Here is a 24,436-nt window from a genome sequence, read left to right as displayed (position 1 = left end):
ATTACATCATCTACTACCCTTTCTATCGCAACCATCTTATTTTCTGCTAATATGTCATCCTCTTCCATTTTCTTGTTGTACAATACATTCGCGCATCTTCTTTTTCCACAGCAGCCATGTTATCACAGTCGGTACTTATTCCATTTATCAATGTAACATTTCTTTACTTTATCATATTTCCCACATAATCTCAGTCATATTTATACATTGAAATCCTTCACTTCTGTTTTAATTTATAAACTTTTCACAAAGTTCTTTCTGTGTTTTTTTTTTTTTTTTTTTTTTGCAATCCAAAAAATTGTCTGTTCTTCACTACACTCTGCACACTTTCTTTTCTCTGTCATTTTATACTTCATAGATGCTGACCGGTTTGACTCTCAGCTAGAGCGTCTTCTGCGTGGAGACATGTGTGAATGGGTGTACCTTCGTTGAAGGTTGTGCGTTAGGGCTGGCAACTCAGCATGTAAAAATCAACTGCCAATCATTAGCGGACCGGAGTTCCGCTGTGGCGACCCCTAACCGGGAAAAGCCGAAAGACACAGCAACAACATTCCCGTTCACTTGTAACTTGTCTAATATAGTTCTCCAAAAAAAAAAAAATCTGCATTGTATCAGATTTCAAATTTTCTGTCTTCTATTGCCTTTTTTCCATCTTCGGGTACACCTACATTTTTTTCTAAAATCGTATTATACCATACTTTTCTTTTCCGTCAATGTGACTTATTTTTAACTTCTGTAATTTCATTTTATTCTCATGTTCTTTTACTTCCTTCTAGGCTTTTCTCTTGTTTCTTCACATAATTTTTTTATATTTTTCATGGAATATCTTGCCTAGCATTTCTTTTACTTTTGTCATTACCCAAAAGGCATAGATACCAAATACAGCACTTTGTTTCAAATTGAAACCATCTGTTTTTTATTATTATTGTAAGTTATCCTCCTCGTTGGGTAGAGCCCTGAGGCCCAAATTTAGCTAAAAAATCCTTTTTTTCCCCATTTGAATGGGAAACAAAATGTATTCTTCCTAAATATACTATTTTTTGTAATACACAAGTATTTAACATGTCTATTTTCTGAAATAAAATTAGCTTGGCGGCAAAGTTATTTACTCCAGTATGTCTACATTCACTTGTTACACTTTCATACTTGACAAATGTTACTCCCATTGTTTCTTTTCTTGAGAAATATGTTCTTATTTTTTTGTTTTCCTCATCAAATCCCTTGCATTTGATTTTGTTAAATTGCAGACCGGCTTTTTAACAGCTTACTGTTCCTTATTACAACCTCACACTATCAGTTCCTTGTTTTTTGTTATTAGAACTTAATAATCTGCATATCATACATATTGGTGATATAACATTTAATTGCATCTCTCATCTTGCCTCCCAAATTTCACACATACATGTCTGTACTACTGCTTTCATTTTAATGCAAATATGCACTTACTGATAAGGCATCCTTGTTTTACTCCTCACTTAGTTTGTGCTTAAAGTTAGGAAACAGTTTTATTTTTGTGTGAAGTGTTCGCATGCATCTTCGTATAATTTAAATCTCCACATTTCATTAATTTCCTTAACATCTTAATATAGTGTGCTATTTTTCTCTCATCTTTTTCCCTGAGTTGCAGTTAAAATCTCCTACTATCGCTACTGACATGTTTACAAAACAGTTTTGTTTCAGTTTATCCAAACCGATGTTTTCTTTCCATCATCTTGGTATACATATAAATCAGAATTGATTTTTCTAAATGATCTCATTCTCATATCACATTCTTGGTACTACTGTTACATGTAGAGTTCTCATTTCTTCATTCGTTATAAGAATTCCTATCCTAGAACAGGTCTCGTTTCTTACTAAACAAACAGTTTGGTCAAGATTTAACACAAGTCCTTTCAGCACCTACAGCTCCATTGTAGCTGTAGGCTTCTTCCAAGAACAATTCAGTCCATGAAGAAAAGTGTTTAACCCAGTTACACTCAGTGCCAAGTTCAACCCCCCCCCCCTGCTGTTGTATTAAAGACTTTACCAAAGTCGTCGACAATCTGTAGGAATAAGAGTTTTGAGTCCTGTAACACTGAACTAATTCTAAAGAAACTTGGGGAAACATTTTAGAAAGATAAAACACTTTGGTTCTCCATTAGACACTTTTATAGAGTATTAAATGAAGAGGAAAGAGTCAGCTTTCCTCCTTTTCCCCCTAAAGAACCTAGATTTGGGAAATGCCTATAAACGAGGCAGCAAATGTGGAGCTAGTGTTTTGCTGTAGTATGTTTAGAGCAAATTGCAGTTGTCCACTTTATACCTCAAACTTCTTGGGTCTCCCCATAAGCATACAGAGAGGTGCTACTAATAAATATATTTAAAAATGTTCCTCTTTCTACTGTGTGTGAGTTGTGCTTAAACTACTGTTTTTAATATATAACCCCAGGCTGAGACTGAAGTTGGTCTATTGTGATCCTTCCTTTACCTCTGTTAACAAATGCAAATAATTGTATTTCAGTGTTCTACACTACAGTGTTTTTTTTTTTTATGAGAGATAGGGGTTTGTGCAAAATAAAAAAAGGCAATTGCATGGTCACAGCGAAATGTGGCGTGTCTGCGAGGACTGTATTCTTGTGAATAGCAAGTGAGACCATTATTTACTTCACTGTCCTCTCAATCCTAAACTGTTGGTGTTCACAGAAACTAAGCATCTTTTGTGGAGGAGGCAGCTGTATCTGAAAGTGTTTGAATATTGCTGAGGGCATTTTCACTCTACTCAAGTGATGCCTGGCATACCATTGGCAGTAGATAGTGAGGATCTGTGTTGGGGAGCAGTATTGGACAGTGGGCATCTGTGTGGTAGAAGAGTACTTGCTTTGGCTTTTACATGTGGACAGTTTTGCGACTTCACATTTGGAGGTGCAAGTCTATAAGAAGGGGTGCATTTTGCTTGGAGCAGTATGTGTGAATTTAATTGAAATTGATGTTTTATTTCAAGCTCTTATTGAAGATACATCCCCTGGTTTGTCTTTCAAACTTTTAATTTTATTTTTGTAATTAAGCAGCATTCCAAATGCATGTGTTTTTTAAATTCATTTTAGAAAGGAGCATGTTTCCTTTTTTTCTCTCAAATGGACAAGTATGTAATGCTGATAGTTGTGATATTTTATAATCACAAATATTTTTTTGCTTTTATGAAATAAGAATTAAAATTACAATTTATCCCTGAAGGTGGTGATTCCATTATCTGAAATGTCCATACTTATGAAAAAAAGAAATGTATTGTTTGACATGGCAGTCATAAATTTAACAAGCAGCTGGCTGTTAACACTATGCTTAAAACACAAGCTATGCACAGTTTGTAACTAAATATTCTGGTTTATTGTCAAAAAAATATTAACAGACCATGCCATACAGGGAGCAAAAGTAGCCAAGAACAGTCAGTATTGGCTAGTTATCTGGAAAATGGTTAAATGTACCCTTAGGCTTCACCAGTAGGCCTTCATGATAATTAGTGTGCCATACTGCCAAGTTGCATTTATATATATATATATATATATATATATATATATATATATATATACATACATACATACATACATACATACATATACATATACATAAAGCTGCACTGCTTTTTGTCTAACTTCTTTGCTGAACATCAGTTTAGTCAGCTGCCTTTTGTCATATAAGCAGTTGGTTGACAGATTTGGAAGTCTGCACAATTCTCTGTGTTGGAAAATGTGCCCTTTCCACAATTTTGTGTGATCTCTGAGTTGGTATGTATAATTAACAGGGGATGTGGGAGTGCAGCGGGCTTGCCTTTTTGCCAAGATTGGTTATATTTGGTACCTGCACATAATTTAACACTGGTCAGCCCCATTCCCTCAGAGTACAAAGTACTAAAACAAATGTGTTTGAAATTCATTTAGTTGACACACACTAAGAATTATAAACCTTTTTCCCCAGGGGATAGACCCCTGCTTCCCCATACCCTCTGTTACTTATAAATACTAAATCTGCGCTTGAACTGCTGAGGGGAAAAGAGCACATTCCCAATTTCCACTATACTCTGATCTTGCATGTGAAAAGACTCGCAAATTTGTTATCTTTCCAGTTTCGATTGGTTTGTCAGATCTTTTCATCATTTCAACATGTGAACATTCAAATGCATTAAAAACATGCATATAAAATATGTATGAGTGCATATATGCACATGTGGGCACACTCTCATGCAGAATCTTATTACATAGTCGTACTTTTCAGTAGTGGAAACAAATTTTTTAAGAATGTTTGGCATGAACAAACTTCCATCACTGACCGGATTGTTGTGCTGTATTCAAATTCAGCAGAGAGCTTTAATGAAATCCTTAAGGGTAGACTAGTTCTCTTGCGTGCTTTTTGTTTTTTGAAAGTTTTTTTCAAGAAGTGTCAGAGTGTATGACTGACCAGTGTTAACTTTTTATATTTGGTGCCTGCATATAAGTTTTCATAGGCATTTCATTATTGCAATTGTTCATGTTTTCATTAGTGGTGGGTATCTGATTTCTGCTGAGGGTGGGAGTGTAGCACATGTCTAGAAATACATTGATACTGAGTTGTCATTACATCAGAAGTTAAAAAAAAAATCGTACCCTCTTCTCCAAAGGAGGCAACATTTTCAAAACATGCCATGGCCAAAACTAAGTCCTGGTGCTTACTTGAGGAGAGCAGTGTGCTGCAGTCCAGTTTGCCAGTAAGCACTGTTGAAATCTCTGAAGGTGAAATGGCAGTTTGTTTTATACCGGACTGTCCAAAGATAATTCTGTCAAAGTTGGTAATTTTCAAAAAATTTTAAGGCATTAAAGATGCAGTCTCTCAGACATAGGCAGTCAGTTATTTCATTGTCAGTCTAGCTTTGTGCATTATGTATGGTTTCCATTTGGACAGGTAGATTTCTTCTGAGTGTGTGGAATGCAGCACAGGTCCAAAATCTATATTTAATGCATTATCATTACCAGAAGAAAGATCCTGTGTGTTATGCCATACCAAGTGATATTTGTTTGACTGCAAACCTAGCATTGGCAAAATTTCTGTGGTGAATAAGGAAGCGTGTGTGTGTCTGTGTGTCTGTCTGTGTCTCTCTGTCTGTGTGTGTGTCGTGTCTCTCTGTCTGTGTGTGTGTCGTGTCTCTCTGTCTGTGTGTGTGTCGTGTCTCTCGGTCTGTGTGTGTGTGTCGTGTCTCTCGGTCTGTGTGTGTGTGTCGTGTCTCTCGGTCTGTGTGTGTGTGTCGTGTCTCTCGGTCTGTGTGTGTGTGTCGTGTCTCTCGGTCTGTGTGTGTGTGTCGTGTCTCTCTTTCTGTGTGTGTGTGGCAAATTCAAGTCAGAAGAGTCTTTTAAAATTCACATAACATTTGTTAAAACAGTCAATTTAAACCAAAGTCGTATCAAATTGTGTTTAATTGAGACATGTTTCTGAAAGCTAAGTATGTAGTGCTGTTGTGACTTAAGGCCTAAAAATACTGTTGCTGTATAAAAGGGACATTTTATTATTTGCTGTGGCACAATTCTAGATGTAATTGGTGCATTATGTTTGAAGTTACAGCCACATTCTTATCCTTAAAATTCTTGATACAACTAATATTTTACAATTTGTGTGTAGGAACACACTATAGCTTTTTTTAATAGGTAATTATGCCAGTAGCATTCCTTGACATGAACATGAGTGTCCAACCATTTTTTGAGATTCAAGCATTTTCATACAGGGGGCAAAAGTAGCCAAGAACAAACAGTAGACCTGATGTTATCCATGTCACTATTCCTCACTCTTGGGTTTTGGATCCGGCATTGGACCTGAGCTGGCACTTTACAGACGGCTTCTAGGCTCAAGCTCCTCCCACTCCCATGATCCTTCGCTGCCCTCTAACCCTTCAGATCTCATTTGCTGCAATCAACTATAGATGTAGGTTTCTTGGCTCAGCTCGCTGTAGGATAAGTAGACTATTTTTCTTGTCTGTCTTCTTTTTTGGTATTTTCTTTGTTGATTTGTAGTGTATAGCTCTCTGTAGTATCCGTTGTTAGCCACCCCTCCCCTTTTTATAACTTTGTCAGGGAGTTTTGCTTTGGCACCCTTTTTCTGTACTGCTAGGTTAGCTTTCTAGCAGTTGTGCTATATTCCCTTTTTGGCAGTAGCTTTCATAGTTTTTGCAATTCTTATAGTTTAGTAGTTTTTCCGCTGTTTTTTCTGGTACCGACCTCTGCCCGTTTCTCATCTTAGAGTTAGCCTGTTGGTTTTAAACGACCCTCCTTGTGTTGTCGGAAAATGCCCATTTCTGATTTGCATGAGGTGTGCCTTTGGGTGCCAACCACCTGGAGATTGAATACGACATTTGTGCTGTATTCAACCCCAGAGCTTTGGTAGAGCACCAAATCAAGCTCCTTCTGAAAGGATTGGCTGAAGAGGTCCCTTGGCTCAGTCCCCTGCCAAGTCTGGACCCTCGGAGCACAAAAGGAAGACCCCCTCCCTACCTCCAGGATCTTCATCCTACAAAAAGGTGAGGCTGCCCGATCAAAAGTGCCTTGGATCCAACCCCAACCTCAACTCCGTTGTATCCAAATGCCCTCGGATCCTAAGATCTGCGACTGACTCTGATCTGGGGCTTCTGCTTAGAGACCCCCAGATCCAAGGTTGTGGGAGTCAACTCTGGATCCAAGGTCTCCAGTTAGAAGCCTTCGGATCCGATTTGACTTGGGTCAGCCACAGATCTGGTTTCCTTGGATCCAAGGCATTTGGGACCTAAGCACTTGGATGCTACTTTGTCTTCGGATCCGAGGAGGTCGGACCTCACTACTATTGTTATTGATGATTCCCCCTCAGGTTCTGGCTTAGGGGGTGTCCCCTTCCACCTCCAAGCACGGATCTCTCTTTTTAATAAAAAAAAAAAAAAAAAAAAAAGAGGGGAGGTTCACAGGATCTCGGCACTATCCCTGGCTAGGTCATCCACCTCCTGTAGGTCCTCCAGGAGTCTACTACCTTCTGATATGGACAGGATGATAAGGTCCTTTCTCAAGGCTGAGATTGAGTTGGGGCTTCTCTCTTCCGCTGCCCACCAGGCTAGGGGGTTATCTCCTACCCCTTCTTTCGCTTCTCCTCATCTGACCAGGTTGGTTTTGGACTTTCTGGCCCTGGACCGCACAGGGTGGGAGACAGGGATTCCTGGGGACCTTTCCGGCCCTGCCCCGTCTGAGTCCCTGACTATTTCTGCTTGGCCTCCCTCTGGGCAGACATTATCAGGATCGGAGTGGTCACTCGAGTGCTTGAGTGGGGGTTCTGGACCTGTCTTTTCAGACCAGTCCCTTCCCATTGGTGCTTTGGCCCTTGACAGCTTGTGGCCAGTAATGTCCAGAGGCCTGGAGGTTCTGGCCTGCTCTGGTCCTTCTCCCCGGATGGGACATTGTCCAGTCCTTCGGCCTTCTGGGTCGTAGAGAGAATTTTTTCCACCCAGAGATTTTCCTCCCCAGCCTTCCAGGGACCATCTCAGCCCCTCCAAGCAGACCATACTCATCCTGTTCCAGGTCAGCCCTCCCGAACTAGTTTTCAGGTGGGAGCTGCCCCATTCAGGGTCCCCCTCTCTTCCGAATCCTTCCCCGAGCCACCCCTGGAGGAGGTTCCCCAGATGAGATTGTGTAAGAGGAGACACCTAGACTCCGAGTTACTGATCGAGGGCACGGGCCTCGATGAAGGGGATGGGGGTACCCCAGATCTCCATCCGAGGATGTCTCCTTTGGGGATATCTTGGAAATACTGAAGCTTAAGGGCGGTTGGTCTTCCCTCCCCCATCCTCTGAGGAGTCCATCTTTCTGAAGGCCTTCGGGACAGACCTATCTACATCCGGGGTCCCCCCAGATGAACTTGTAGATCTCATCGTCAGCAGGGCATGGAAGGAGCCAGATACTTTGGAGCCCATTCCCAAGTGTGCAGACAAATTTCTCAGTCTTCCTTCTGACGAGCAGTTCTGGTCAAAAGGCGTGCAGTCGATGTGATCATTGTAGCTGCCGCCACAAGGAGTTGGTGGAACAGAGCACATCTGTCCATCCCCCTAACTGTGAGTCCCAGGCATTTGACAGGTATGGAAACCGGGTTTTTGCCATAGCTACATTTGGTCTGCGGGTGCTTAACTACCTTGCACATTTCACTTGGACAAGGAGCTTATCGCATCCCTTTCCAAGGTACGTCCTACTGGGGAACTAAGTAAGGTGTCCCCCAAGCTATCCACACTTTCCCCCATGGCTTATTCATTGGATGAGGCTGATTGCCAACGCGACGGAAGGAGCTTCTCGAGCAGCTGGTACAGGCATCACAATTTGAGACTCTCATCCGCAGTGAGCAGGAGGACAAGACCTTGTCGGCTGTGGGAATCACATTTTCCACCCCTCTGTGCTCTTTTTCCAAGATGCAGCGACGGGCCAAGAAAATGTGGTTTTGCAAGTTGCAATCTGCCTTCCAGTATGCTTCAGGTGAGCCCTCCTCCAGAGGTCAGAGGAGAGAGTACAATGGCAGATGCTGCCCCAGGGGCAGAGGGGGTTTGCAAAATCAAGGCCCTGGAAACCCTTCTCTGAGAAGCCCCAACAGTGCTCCTGAAGCACTGCCTGACTCCTGGAGGCAGTTGGGGGTCATTTGTCTTTGCACCGTTTGGCCTGGGGAAGTATTACAAAAGATCATTGGGTGCTAAATATTTTCAGGGGTTATTCTATTCCTTTTTCCCAGCCTCCTCCAGTCAGACGATACCTCCCTGATGCACCACCCCATCAGAGGTAGCTAGTTCAGGAAGAAGTGCTTAAGCTTCTTCGAAAGAGAGCCATCCAAGTGGTCCCCCTAGGACAGGGAGAATCCGGAACTTACTCTCACTTCTTTTTGGTGCCAAAGAAGACAGGGGGGACCTGCATCCAAACCTGGACTTCAGCAATCTTAGTTTCTCTGTCAGGAATACCGAGTTCCGGATGGTCACTGTCCCAGTCCATTGTGCCTCTGTTGCACAAGGATGACTGGATGTGCTCCATAGATCTCCAGGATGTGTACTATCATATAAAAATAGACATATGCGCCAGGAGACATCTCCGCTTCTGAGTACGGGCCAATCACTACCAGTTCTGGACCCTGCCCTTTGGTCTCACCACAGCCCCTTGGGTGTTCACCAAGTGCATGACAGCAGTTGCAGCTCACCTGAGACAGCAGGGATTCCAGGGGTTTCCATACCTCAACGATTGGCTCGTCACAACTCCCATGAAACATCATCTGGTCACTGCCTCGACGTACCTAATCAAGCTATTCTACCCATTAGGTGTTAGTGAATCTCCCGAAATCCAATCTCATTCCATCCCAAAATCGGGAATTATTGGGATTCGGTTGGACACTGTGTCTGAGATTGCAGTGCTTTCCCTCTGCTGGGTGCTCCTCATCAGATCTCATGTTCAATGTCTCCTTGATCTGTTTCATCCTCAGGCTCGCCTTATTCTCAGGGCCTTAGGGTTCTTGGCAGCGGTGATCTAACTTGTGCCATTAGCCAGGTTTGATGTGAGAGTCCTGCAGTGGATTCAAGTGGTTCAGTGGTCTTCCCTGGTTTATCCAATGACAACTCTGATCCGCCTCAATCCAGTGTGCAGGTGTCCTCTCATTTGGTTGATCCAGTCTCTCGACCATCTATCAGGCAGACCATTCTCTCTTCCTCCTCCCATGCCACTGTGACCATGGACGCTTCCCTGTTGGGGTGGGGGGTGGGGCATTTCCAGGGAATGACAATCCAAGGCACGTGGTCCGAAGCAGGGACCAAACTGCATATCAATATCTTGTAGATGAGGGCAGTTCTTCTTACGTTCTAGGATTGCCTCACTCCAGATACCATTGCAGTTCACACGGACACCATGGCTGTTGTGTGGTACATCAATAAACAGGACACACGCTCGTATCTGCTTTGTTGCGAGACCATGAGGGTGTGGGAATGCGTGATTGTGTTTGTCAGCAGGGCAATTCTGATTCCTCACGAGTGGTCCTTGAATCCTTCGGTGGTGAAAGCGACCTTTCTTTGCTGACGTCAGCCAAGCTGCAATCTCTTTGCCTCCCCTCTTAACCAGAACTGCAGCCAGTATTTTGCCCCGATTCCTCCAAATAAGATGTCCCCCAGGGATGCTCTGGTCCAAGATTGGCCCCTGGATCTCCGTTATGCTTATTCTGCCTTGCCTCCAATTCCCAGAGTACTAAAGAAAGCCCGTTGCCTCAAGGCTACCTTGATCCTCATCCGTCCCCTTTTGGCAGGTGTGGTTTCCCCTGCTTCGGTCTCGCTTGAAGTACCCCCCTTCGGTACTAGATCCCATTGCAGATCTGATTTCCCATCCTTCTCGGCTTCTGATTCCCAACTACAGACGTTTCGTCTGACAGAATGGTTTGTCCACTTCCAGTAATCTTGAGTCAGCCCAGGCTACCTTCTCCTGTTAAGAACATTATCGTGGCGCCTCAGAAGGCTTCCACTAGAAAGATTTACTCCATTAATTGGGAACTGTTTCCTATTTGGGCTCAACAGTGCAATCTAGATCCTGTTTTCGCTTTCATTTCAGATATCTTGTTCTACTTTGGTTTGCTTTTTCAGGATGGAGCTAGCTTTTTCACTATCAAAGTGCAGTTGGCAGCTATTTCTAACTTCCACATTTGCAAGGAACCTGCCTTCTCCTCCTGCTTGTGTAAAGCTTTTTTAAAAGATTTTTTTTCTGCTCTGACCCACTGTCAGGGATCCTTCTCCCCTTTGGAGTCTTTCCTTCTTGCTGCAGTCTCTCACACAGACTCTGTTCGTGCCTGCTGCCACATACGATATCAAATTCTTGTCATGGAAGACAGCTTTTCCAGTAGCCATAACCTCAGCTAAAAGGGTTTTGGAATTGCAGGCTCTTTCAATTAAACTGCCTTTCATGGTCTTTCATAAAGATAGTGTGGCCGTTCGAACTAACAAGTCATTCTTGCGTAAGGTTGCCACAGATGTGAATCTGAACCAGTCAATCCAGTTGCCAGTTTTCTTCCCAAACTTTGCTAACAAAGAGAAATATCTCTAAGATATGCTAGATGTGCATAGAAACCTACATTTCTACTTGGATAAGACCGAGAACTTCTGCAAGTCTGATCAGCTGTTTGTGGTATTCTCTCTTAACAGGAAGGGTCAGGTGGTATCCAAAGTAACTATCTCTTGTTGGATTTTGATGTGCATTTCCTTTGCTTATTCGTCCAAATGTTTATTTTTACCAGGGCCCATTAGAGTTCATTCCACTAGGTCAATGGCTACGTCACCTGCCTATCTTGCTCATCATTCCATAGATGACATTTGTGTGGCAGCCACCTGGTCTTCTCCTCACACTTTTGTTAGCCACTACAAACTCGACGTTGTCTCCAGGATCAGGGATTTCTTCGGCTCCACAGTTCTTCTGCATGTCCTTCCATGAGGCCACCCAGGATTTATGGTTAGTTGGGGACTCTGACCCAAGAGTAAGGAATAGTGGCATAGGATAACACAGATGCCAAGTTATAGTAAGTACATAAACTTTTTTGGGCCAGTTATCTGGAAGATGGTCAAATGCTATGGGGTTGTCAGGCAGGTTTGTAGTTTATTATATTTCTTGTATGTTGTTTTCCTTTTCTGTCTTAAAAGATTATTTTTTACATTGATCACTGCTACATTAGCCTTTGCTATATGGGTTACATCCTGCCATGGATATAACAGTAAAGATAGCTTCCAAAGCTTCAGGGCACCTTCCACATGCCCAAACTGTCAAGCAGCTCAAGCTGAGCTGACTAAGACAAGTTCGGGTGCATAGCCCTCCAGTGCTTTCCTGGCTCCTAAGTATGCTCCTAAGGCATGAGAGGATCGACTGTCTGTGCTTTCCTTAGTTGAGCAGATAAGTTCCCTTTGGGGGGAAACAACCTTCCATTTTCTTATTTTTTTTTAAATTATGTTTTATTACTTTCTTCTTCAGGAAAGTTATTTTAAAGCTAGGTGTTTTGTTTTAATGATTGTCGAGAGACTGTAATGTACTTTTAAACTGAGCACTTGTTTCTGTCAGTTTAAAAGTACTGTTAACTAACTGATAAAATATTTTCTGTGGAAATTTTATTTTCCCCTTGTGGGGCAGTCATGGTGTTTGAAAGTCTTTTTTTAATATGTTTTTTTGCTGTCAAAAAAAGTTAACTTTTTGTGGAGTTGTAGTTTTACTGGCATTTGTTGCTTGTTTTCCCAAAGACAGGCACCATTTCGTCTTGACCATGGAGCAGATCGTCCCTCCCATGGTCGGTCCTTCTAACCCACAGAAAGAAAAAGTTAAGCAAACAGCCTTTGCCACCACAACAGGCTAGCAGTTTACCTCAGCCAGAGGTTGGTGACTCTACTGTGGCTATTTGTTGTACCTCAGACCACTCATCTTTTACCTTGGATCCTTTTGATGTAGCACTTATAGCCACTATGGACCAGGGGCTAGCCATGTCCTCTGTGACAGTCCCCTCAGTGAGCAAGTGCGAGCCACTTTTCTCTGTCGTGAGAGAGGGAACAGTGAAGGTTTCCCTGTTTCTCTCAATGCTGTGCCTATCCCTGGAGAAGCAGCGGTTGCCATTAGTAACATGGTTGGCTCTATTTTCCCTGTCAAAAAGAAACAGAAAACCAAGAATGTATATCTACTCCTCCTCAACTTTATTTGGATAGGAATAGTTTACTGGGACTGGCTCTGGGTTTGATTCAGGTTATTTATGTATTTTGTAGAATAGTTTCCAGTAAAGAGGGATGCCTCCTTTCCTGAAGAGATTTGAGAGTCTGAATCTGAACAGGAAGATTCAGAGAAGGATTCAAGGTTATGTCCTCAGATTTCTGATTCAGACTCTGTGGAGGGCTCACTTTCTGATTATCCCTGTGGGGTTGGTTCTCTTTCTCAGAGGTTATTGCTAGAATGCCCCAGTGTTTTCAGTGGGAGAACACTGAGGTTTTTCAGTCCCTCAGAAAATCCTATGAGTTGTTACTGAAGGATTTTCTAGAACCTAGACTCATTCCTCCTGGGTGTCTTACTGCTTTAGTTTTCCTGATCATGAGCCAGTTGTCCCTAAAAAGGCAGATAGAATGTATAAAGTTCTTCAGTATTTTAAAATTTTATATACTATTCCCAAACCTAACTCAGCAGCTGGAGCCTTAGTTGACTAATCTGCTAAGCACTTAATTTCAAACCTACTTTTTCTAAAGATGGGAAAATTGATAGGTATGGGGAAAAGTGCATACTTCTACAGCTTTGAATTTCAGCATTTTATATTGTCAGCTCAAATGATAGTTTAGTCTGACGTATGAAAATATGGGACATTTTTTTTCTGCAGTTTCTTTTTGTAAAGAAAAAAAAACTGCTTTAAATAACTTAGTTTCTTGTATTGCACAGGTCATTACTCGTTTGCAATGTGTCTGAGTCTGTTGGTACTTCAAGGGCTGTGGCCATGGGTACTGTTTTAAGGAAGTTTGCTTGGCTGCATTCTTAGAACCTTCCCAGATAATGTAAAAATGAGATTTTAAATTCTCCTTTGGATAGAGATTTACTGTTTAGCCCATGTACTGCAGAGGTGGTTAAAAAGTGCAATGAAAAAAGCAAGTTGGTCCAGGGAATTTCTAAGATTTTTCAGCCCTCTTTTTCCAATATATGTCGAGATTTTTTTTTCTCAACCAATGTTGTCAAAAAAAACAGAATAAACAGACATTTAAGAAGTGGCAAGGAGGTTCCAAAAAAGTCTCAAACCTCCCAGAACCAAGTACACTCCATTCCAAGTCTGAATAACTATTGAAGAGATCTTGTGAACCTTCCCATCCTGGGCCTTTCTCTCTCCCAGAAAACATGAATCTCCATTTTTCTCTTTGGCAACAGATAGATTTTCCGACTCCATTTGTCTGCAACATTCATTAAGGCTACAGATTGCAGTGGGAGGGAATTCCTCTTTTCCAGGGGTCATTCCTCATCCTCAGAGGTGTTTGATGCACTCCAAAATCAATCATCTTCATTTGATTGCTTGGATGATAGGGTCTTAATTCCTTTTGGGCACTTTTTGCCTGAGTACATGCAGCAGGTAGTAATGGAGGCAGGACATTCTTCTACTAGAAAATCATTTATTAGCAAATGGAAGAGGTTTTCTAGCTGGTGCCAATAGCATAACCAGCAGCCATTCAGTGCTAGTTCTCTGGTTTTACAGTAGTTGTGCATTACTATTTGATGGCCTTTTATTCCCCTATCAAGGTTCATTTATCAGCCATTTTAAGCATGTCTGCCTATGGATCATTCTCTTTCAAGGCGATCACATGTCAAAATGTTATTGAAAGGGGTGTTTTGCATAAGAGGCCTCCAAGTAAACTGGTTCCCCCTCCTTGATCTACTTTTTGTGGTAGAGAAACTAACACTTGCTTCATTTGAACCAGCTAACCTGACTGACTTAAAGTTCTTAATGTGAAGACAGTTTTACTGATTTGCTCTGACCTCTGCAAGAAGGGTATCTGTGTTGCAAGCTGTTATGGTGAGTCAGCCCTTCATTTTCCATAAGGACAGGATTTATTTGAGATCTAATCCTTCTTCTTTTATGCCTAAAGTGGTGGTTTAGTTCACCTTAAGCCAAACTGTCCAGCTCCCCGTTTTCTTTCCTGAACTTGAAAAAAAAATGATGGAAAATGGATACCCCATACCTTGGATATCCACAGACAACTTGGGATACTATCTTGACAGAACTAAGTCTTTCAGATCTTTGGCTCAAGTGCTCAATTCTTGTGAAGGTAAGGATGGACAACCTGTGTCAAAGCAGACCATTTCCAAATGGTTGTCTAAGGCTATTACCTTTTGTTACAATCGCCGTGACAAATCTATTCCAGGCAGGGTTAAGACCCACTCTAGAAGGACCTTGGCTTCCTATGTGGCTTTTTGAAATGGGTTGCATTCTAGAAGCTTCTGTGTGTTCCTCTGTACATTTACAAATCACTATAAGCTTAATTCCTTCTGTAGGTCTAGATAACTTTTTCCTAGAGCCATTCTCCAGGGGCTCCTGGACTCTTTCCACCTTCCAAATATAGTTAGCTGTGGTAATCATCCAAGGCTAGCTTCGAAAGAAAAATTGCCAAGGACTCCAAAGATAACCGCAAAGTGTTCTTTAGCTATGTCAAGAACCTAAGTGGAAACTCTCAGATCTGCTCTGAGTTAGTGCAGAATGGAACAAAATACAGTGAACCGACTGATATTGCCAACATTCTGGCAGACAGGTTTAGTGTAAACTTCACCCCCCTCCTACCCCCTAAAGGGCCCATAACCATAACAGAAGAATGTAGTGCCCCGGCAATCACTGACACACAGGTTAAAGCAGTCCTATCCAAAGCCAAAAATATAGCTTCAGTGGGACCAGACTGTGTCCTAGGCTGTGTCTTACACGAGCTCCAAAATGAACTAACCCCTCACCTAAACACACTGTTCAAACTCAGCCTCTCTACAGGCTATGTACCCATAGAGTGGTGCATAGCAACAGTTATCCCGTTCCGCAAAGGTGGAGCCACAACGGACCCCGGAAACTAATGCCCTATAAGCCTGACTAGCCTGGTCTGCAAGGCTATGGAGCTCTTCATCATGGAATTCATTAACAGAGACATTGGGAACCTTCAAACATTGGACCCTACCCAGTTTGGCTTTAAGGGCAGATCATACCTCCTAAACCTGGTGGACTTTTGATACTGTTACCAAGGCTTTAGACGAGGGAAAGAAGGTCCACACAGCCTACCTAGACCTTGCAAAGGCTTTCGACACCATTCCCTATTCTGGTATTATAGATAAGCTCACCAGCTTGAATATAAACCCCTAGGTCACGAGATGGGTTGCCAATTGGCTCACGGATAGAACCCACACGGTGAGAGTTGCAGGCTCTAGGTCCGACTCTAAACCAGTTACAAGTGGTGTCCCCCAGGGCTCAGTCCTGGGACCCCTCCTGTTCGGTGTATACTTCTCAGAGGTACAGGCAAGCACAGGAGGACTATGGCTGACCAAGTTCACAGACTACTGCAAACTGGGGGCCATAATTGACTCTCTAGCTGGTACAGACATCCTCCATAAGGGTCTCACTGAGACAGATACCTGGTATCAAAATCATGGCCTCAAGCTAAATGCCAAAAAGTGCATAGTTATCCCCTTTAGAAAAAGCAAAGTGCCTGAGAACTACCACATACGTGGTAGTGCCCTAAATACAGAAAATGTAATAAGGGATCTGGGGACCCAAGTAGATAGTAATCTCTCCTTTGATAATCATCTTGCCAAGTTGGTTAGAAAATCCTATGTGGCCCACCTAATCACAAAAGGGTTCGCATCTAGAACAAAAGAGGTTATTGTGCCCCTCTACTCACCACTCATCAGACCCATCATAGAGTACAACACCTCATTTGGGATGTACCTTACAAGATGCCTGCAACAGCTGGAAAGACCACAGAAGTACTTCACCAAGAGGATTACTGGCCTCAAAAAGATGCTGTATGCAGCCCGACTGAAGAAACTCCAGCTGTACTCTGTTGCATACTGCTTACTCAGAGGTGATCTCTGCCTGACATACAAGGCCATGTCCAACCCAGAATTGATGGACATGCTCCACCTAAAAAAAACAAATCGCCAAGAGCCACACGCTCTAGGGATCTAAACCTCACCACAACGATAAATAGGACGTGCTGGAGGGATAGATTCCTGTCCCAGAGACTCCCCATGCTTTGGAACAGGATTTCAATCTACATTAGGCAGAGCCCCTCACTAGCACTCTTCAAGAGAAACCTTGACGAGTGGATGGGAAACAGAAAATTTACCCTGGGGATCACTGCAGCGGCTCTGCTGGACAGAGGCACAGGGAACTAATGGCTCTGCTGGTGCGAGGCACAGGGAACTAATCTAAGGGGGCGGCGAAAGCCAACACATTCTGGCTAGGCTTATAGATGCCCTCGGGCAGATAGCCTAGTACTTACCTATGAACCTATAATCATACCTATATAGCTAAGGCTACTGCAGCAGTGATCAATATGAAAAACATAGTAAACTTACCATAACAGTGGATGTTCAGATTGCTGCTGCAGAGGCTGCTCCCTCCCTCTATTCCCTTTGTTCTTAATGTTTTTTTATGCTAGGGTAAGAACATTTATTCTTTGTTCCTAGTCTTGGCCTTTCAGGGCTTCAACTCTGTCCCTCTGCTGGCTGGAGAGCTGTGAAAGGGTTCGAGCCCAAAGTTGTCTTTTAGTTGGCTCCGCTCAAGCTGCTTCATAGTTTTAGCACATAGAAGGTACTCTAAAGCTTTGGAAGCTGTCCGGCTGTTTATATACCTGGCAGGATATAACCCGTATAGCTAAGGTTACTGCAGCTGTGATCATTTGAGCACCTACTGTTGTGGTAAGTTCAACTTACACAACTGTACCTTATGGTTTTGTAGTGACTAGGGACTGAACTGAGGGTGATGCAGTGTAGTTAGATTTACTCATCCAGCTTGCTGTGCTACACAGTGTACACCTCAAACATGGGAAAGAGAGGATTTCATGATTTGTCAAGCTTGAGAGAGAAGTCCCACCAACTCCCCAGTGTATAAACCTTTTCTACAAATCATTTTATACAGTCAATACATATTTAGAACAGTGTACTAGTAATACCACATTTATTGGCATATGCAGTGTTCTGCATGTTCAGAAACTGTACTATGCACATTCACTAGGTTTTTGTAATCCTCTCATTCATTTGTCTAGCTTAATTTTTTTGCCAAGTAAGTTGATGTCAGTTAAATACATGTATAGATAGTAACTGATTGCATTTTTTTCCAGAACTGGAAGCCTTGAAAGCAAGGTTTCTGAAGCATACGTTTCACACTGCTAAGCCTAAAACAAGCAGAGTGGTGCATTTGAATGTAGTTCGGAAAGAAACCAATGCTGATGGAAAAGAAGAGCTTAAAGCTGATTCAGTTCCTGTTACCCTTTGTTCTGACGAGTTTGAGGCTACTTCTTCTAGACCTGGTAAGAAAAGCATTCTTTTTCAGTTCATTGAGAAGCAAGTGACTGTTGGTGTGGTTGGAATATATATATATATATATATATATATATATATATATATATATATATATATATATATATATATATATATATGTTTTTCAAGTATTTAGATGTCTAGTAAGGGTCTGAGGAATTACACTGGGGTGAATTTACATATCTCCAGCCACTCATGCAAGCTGTATTTATAAATTGTTGGGGAGCAACTTTGATATGAAATTGGAACATACTCATTGATCAGGGAAGGTGGTTTGGGAATTCTGCTAATTTTTTTTAAGTTATGATGCAAGCTGGATGGCAGATGTTCTTCGGGTTTCACTGTTGCAATCATTACATTTGGGTTATCTGCTGGCAGGTTGCCCTCAGTTGGCCTGATTAACAAAGTCTTGGGTCCTGCGTTGGTTGCTGTCCCTTCTTCCATGACGTCCGGTCGTCAGGGGTATAAAACATGCAGCCGACGCCATTACATCAGTCTTTCTTGCTGAGTGGTGCCCGAAGCAGTTCGCAAGTGCCGGTCGACTCCTGAAATTTTTGTTTTAGAGTTTTAGAACCGAAGTCTTCAACTAAAAAGCAAAGTACCCCATTGGGGAAACTTTTTTTTTCTTACTCCTTACCGATGTCAGTAAAAGTTAATAATTGTATTACTTGTGGGAAGCAAATACCTCATAAGGATTTTCATTTGTACTGTATTCCTTGCCTAGGCCCTGACCACAATGTACCTTGCTGTCGGTTTTGTGCTAAATTCAATCAACGCACTATTAAACATCATTATATTTTTGCTTCTAAATCTTTTGGATCACGCTTTAATTATCCAGAAATCTCATCGGTTAGCAATCGGACTACTGGAATACCTAAAAAACGCAAAGAAAAAGACAGGCCGTTGAGGTCCAAAACTGATGACGCTTCTCCTAAGCCAGTCGCCAGTTCGCAGGTACTAAGTGAGGTGCTTTCGCAGCCCCTCGTACCCACTACATCTGATTCGCAGGCATCTACTGAGACCCATTCGGAGTCCGGTATGCCGCGAGATGCTTCAATTATGGAACCCGCGGATGTCTCTGTCTTGGATGGGTCTGGAGCCACTGTGCAGGTACCGGCTTCTGAGGGTGTGTTCAGGCCTACAGATTTGTATATTAGACCGATGCCATCTTCAAAACTAAGGCCAAAATCAAAATCTATGTCTAAAAACCAATGCCTGGGCCACATCTGCAGGCCCCTATGCCTAAAAAACAAATTATCAAAGTGGCTGACGATTTAATTACTCTGATTAGGGGTAGCCAACCCCCCCCCCCCCCCAAGAGGCCTAGGCAAGACTTTGATTATGAATTTTCTGAACAAGATTCTATTTCTTCTGACTCCTCTAATGAACAGGATTTGTCTATACCTACTTATGAGGCCTCTGCTGCAGAAGATTCCATTCCTTCTGCTTCTCCCACTGAAGATTTTTTTGGGGGGTAAACTTTACATACCTTGCGGGAACATTTCCACTGGGAAAGTCAGGATTTCTCTGAATCTAAAAAGAGACTTGGGGATTTTCTTCTTCAACATAGGCCTTTGGCTATACCTCCTGTCCTAGACTTTGTTGATTTTACAGAATCTAGTATGGCTCCTGATTCCCTGCCTCCGGCTCCTTGTAAGCCAGACAGATACTACAGGGTTCCTGACTCCCCCAGATTCCTTTTCAAAAATCCTATTGCAGATCCTGAAACCATTTCTCAGGGTCCCAAGGGCATTAAGGCCTCTACTGCTAAAAATCCTACCCCTTCTGATAGAGATTCCAGGGTGCTGGATAGATGGGGTAAGAAGGTTTACACCTCTGCAACCTTGGCAATCAGGGCTTTAAATGGTCAATTTCATATGCTTAAATACCAGCAGCATATCATGGGACTGCTTAAACAGAAAATGATAATTTCTGACTGTGTGGAAAATAAAGATTTACAGGATTTATTGTATTCATCTGAACAAGTTGGAAAACATACTTTGCAATGTGGTTTTGATTCTTTGGAGGCCTCTTGCAGGGCTGGTGTAACTGGCTCTGTGCTAAGAAGACCTGCTTGGCTCAAAGAGCAAACTCTGCCTGATCATGTTAAAGCAAAATTGTTGGATGCTCCTTTACAATAGGACCATCTCTTTGGTAATAAGGCTGAAGAAGTTTTAAAAAATATGGAAGATAAAGCTAAATCTATGCAAACTGTGAAAGATTTCTTACAAGTGCAACCTCCAAGACAGATAGGGTCTTGCCCTATTGGTCCTAAGATAAGGCATTTGTGTGTATACCTGGTTGATTTCACCCTTATAATAGCCTCTACTTAGAAATCCCCCTTGCAACTTTGCCATTTCTTTCTTGTAAACTATATCATCACAACATAAACGTGATGTTCTCATGGCTTGCCCCTTGATAATGTTGGTGAAGCAAGCCGGGTTGTGCATACTCTGTCTGTGCAAATATGAGGGTTGATAGCAAGCTTTCCTGAACAGTTTAGTTTTAACAGCATCATCTTCTACATAGACATTAACATCTAGAAAATCAATGCTGGATCTAGAACATGTACCCGAAAATTTCAGAAACTGGCTGGTGGAATTCAAATAACCAAAAAAGTCTTGACCCACAAAATTGGCATCATCAATCATAATAAACAAATCATCCACGAAACGTCTAAAAAATTTCAAGGATGAATAGGAGACAAGATGTTGTTGCTCCCATGCAACCATGACCAGGTTGGCATAGCTGTTGGCACAACTAGTGCCCATAGCTATGCCCCTGGCCTGCTTGTAATACTTGTTTTCAAACAAAAACACATTGTTGTCCAGAACGAGCTCTAAGAGAAAGCATAAAAACTCTGCTTTAGCTTGGGGTAGAAAATTGTTTCTAGTTATCAGATTGAGAACCAAGTTAATAGGTTAAAAGGTTTTTTGGTTCCCTCCATGAATCCGTTGTTACACTTAGATTTCGGATCAGAATCGGAATTGGAATTACCAGCGAAGGCAGTCGATGATACAAGAATTAAAGGTCTAAAACGAGAGTTGGAAGACAACTTGTTCAAATATAAGCGCTTTATTTGTCAACGCTTCCATTTGGAAGCTTGTATCCAGCTGAAGGTGGTACCGCGTGGATTAAGAATTCTTACTATGCCCAGTTATGGCAATGTCTACCCGGGGTTACTCACCAAATGGCAACAATTAAATTTAGAAACAGGTAAAGCCTACATGCAGCTTATTTTGGACTTTTTTGCTCCAGTAGAGGCTGATTTATGTACGCTTATTATTAAGCAACAGCAAGAGTTGTATAGTCTATATGGTGATATTTCCACCGATATTTTCATACAAGACCTCATGGACAAAGTAGCTAGATATGAGAATAAATTAATGGACATTAAAAAGAAAAAGCTTATGCGGGATGTTGGTGATTTTAAAAAGCAACATGTCTTTACTTGGCCGAAATATAATGCAGCAAGGAACTTTAATGTGCCATCGCATGAACAGACACTAGAGGGTGCTAGTGCCCGTCCGAATACTACCTTACATCAAAAGAAGGGCAGTATACATGACGTGAATATGAAACGCCAGCACATGGAAGGACTTGGAAGGTCTGAAGAGACGCCACAAATGCAACCAGGAGAATTGCGACACGATATATTTCAGCATGAGACAGCAGTACAGTCACCACCCCAGGCTGCCTCCACTTATTCTACTCCACTGGAAGCTCCCATACCCTCCACTACTGTAACGGATGCACCAGGGGATGTGTTGAGGTCTAATATGGACGTTAGAAGGAAGCTAATTGCTGATAATCCACACAATGGTGACTCTTTGGCTTTTCCCCTGCCATTCAAACCAGCGAGGAAGAAGTCTACAGAAATAGAGGTCTCCAGAGGAGCGAAACGGAAGGAGGCACCCTCCAATTACCAGGTACAAACAATAAAGAAAATGTGGGCAAATTAGTGTGGAACATTTCCAAACACACTTTGTCAGCAGCAGAATTTAGTCTGCTTAATAAGGGTTTAAAATTTATTCCCTCAACTAACATAGATCAAAGTGAAGTTTTAATAGCTTTGAGACTGTTTGTTCGAGAGGTTGCTCTTAAACTATCCTTAGGTAACCAAGTGGAGACACATAAGACTGTTTTTAAAAAACGCAGTAATTTTACACCATGTTTACCCCCGCATCTGGAAGTCTTTCTCAATGCCATGGACAATGACATTTACAGTGACAGTTTCTTTTTTGGTTCGGACAATGTAACTAACTTAACAACTGAAGAGCGTGCAGCTCTTGAAAGTATTAAGAATAACATCGACATCGTTGTCAGGCCAGCCGACAAAGGGGGACCGGTGGTTGTCTTGGACAGGACATTTTATAATAGAGCTATGCTCACCATGCTGGCAAGTGACGCCTATTCATTAATTGACTTATCTACTGTCAAAAATATTATTTTACAAATACAGTCTGCATTATATGATTGTCTTAGTATTGACAGCATGAGCCAATATTTATTTGATTATTTCACTGTGCCCCATCCCATAGTACCCAGATTACATGGGTTGCCAAAAATTCACAAGAACCCCCAGTTACCATCTTTTAGACCCATTGTAGCTAGTGCAGGATGGGTCACAGAACCTATCTCCATATATCTGGATTTTGAACTGAAGCAGATATTAGGACAATTTACACATGTCCTCAAAGATACTGAGATTTTCTGCGAGCACTATATCAATTTTCCATTGATTATGGCTATCAGAATTCTCTTACATTTGTGACAGCGGATGTGGAATCACTATTTACGTGTATTCCCAATTCCGTTGGAATAGAGATGGTATTTAATCTGATAACTAGAAACAATTTTCTACCCCAAGCTAAAGCAGAGTTTTTATGCTTTCTCTTAGAGCTCGTTCTGGACAACAATGTGTTTTTGTTTGAAAACAAGTATTACAAGCAGGCCAGGGGCATAGCTATGGGCACTAGTTGTGCCAACAGCTATGCCAACCTGGTCATGGTTGCATGGGAGCAACAACATCTTGTCTCCTACTCATCCTTGAAATTTTTTAGACGTTTCGTGGATGATTTGTTTATTATGATTGATGATGCCAATTTTGTGGGTCAAGACTTTTTTGGTTATTTGAATTCGACCAGCCAGTTTCTGAAAATTTCGGGTACATGTTCTAGATCCAGCATTGATTTTTTAGATGTTAATGTCTATGTAGAAGATGATGCTGTTAAAACTAAACTGTTCAGGAAAGCTTGCTATCAACCCTCATATTTGCACAGACAGAGTATGCACAACCCGGCTTGCTTCACCAACATTATCAAGGGGCAAGCCATGAGAACATCACGTTTATGTTGTGATGATATAGTTTACAAGAAAGAAATGGCAAAGTTGCAAGGGGGATTTCTAAGTAGAGGCTATTATAAGGGTGAAATCAACCAGGTATACACACAAATGCCTTATCTTAGGACCAATAGGGCAAGACCATATTTTGGTACAGGTGATGTCAATCGACCAGCCCATAGAGACAGGATGAGTTCGAATGTTTCCATTACTCTTCCTTATTGTAGCAATTTTAACAAGATCAGGAATATGATTACTGATAATTGGAATATTTTAACTTCGGATACCAACACTAAACTTTTAATAGGAAATTGTCCACGTTTTGTATTTAAGAACTGCCAAACACTGCAACAAAAGATTTGCTATACTGACTCCACACAGTTAGAAAAGTGCCCTATTTGGCAACTTGGCACGAAGAAATGCAATCAGTGCTTACAATGTCAATACATCAATGAGTCTAGATTCTTTAGACACCCTGACACAGGTGTGTTATGGAACATTAAATGTTCTGGATCCTGTGTCTCGAAGAACCTAGTATACGTTGCACAGTGCCAAGTTTGTTTTTGCTATTACATTGGTAAGACTAATCGCTCCTTAAAAGAGAGAATACGTGACCACTATTACTGTGTACGGAGAAATGAAACATATAATGCTATTGCTAAACATATAATGAATACCAATTCTACACATATTTTTTCATTTCAAATTCTACACATGGTTTCAGAAAATGCTAGGTTGGGTGATGTAGTTAACTTAACTGAGTCAGCGGAAGTTAAATGGATTTTGAGACTAGGTGCACATCGTGGAAGTGGTTTAAATGAAAATGTTCCACTTAAGCCCATTCTACAGGGTAGACCCCTTAGATAATATGCTCCGTTTCCCGTGTTAATTATGAGTACTACTAATCCATACCCATTTTTTCTTAGACACTGTATTATTATATATTTTTATTTTAGTTTAAGTTACAGTTTTTTAGTCATAAATCTGTAATTGTTGTAGTTTATTTTATAGGTAGACCTCAGTTTCTATGGTATATATTAATACTAGGAACTTGATTTATTCATTAT

General features: G+C 41.7%; 1 protein-coding gene across 1 annotated transcript in view; it reads left to right on the top strand.

Annotated features, from left to right (window-relative positions):
- Positions 1 to 24,436, top strand: part of CLSPN (claspin) — a 699,079-nt gene that overhangs the window by 118,294 nt on the left and 556,349 nt on the right. Inside the window, exon 7 of the mRNA XM_044059962.1 lies at positions 17,828 to 18,016. Within this exon, the coding sequence (XP_043915897.1) occupies positions 17,828 to 18,016 (189 nt within the window). The remainder of the gene's footprint in view (positions 1 to 17,827; positions 18,017 to 24,436) is intronic.

This window comes from Protopterus annectens, chromosome 1.part2 (assembly GCF_019279795.1).
Source record: "Protopterus annectens isolate FY-2018-M chromosome 1.part2, PAN1.0, whole genome shotgun sequence".
Lineage (NCBI taxonomy): Eukaryota > Metazoa > Chordata > Ceratodontiformes > Protopteridae > Protopterus > Protopterus annectens.
This window is presented reverse-complemented; position numbering and strand designations above follow the sequence as displayed.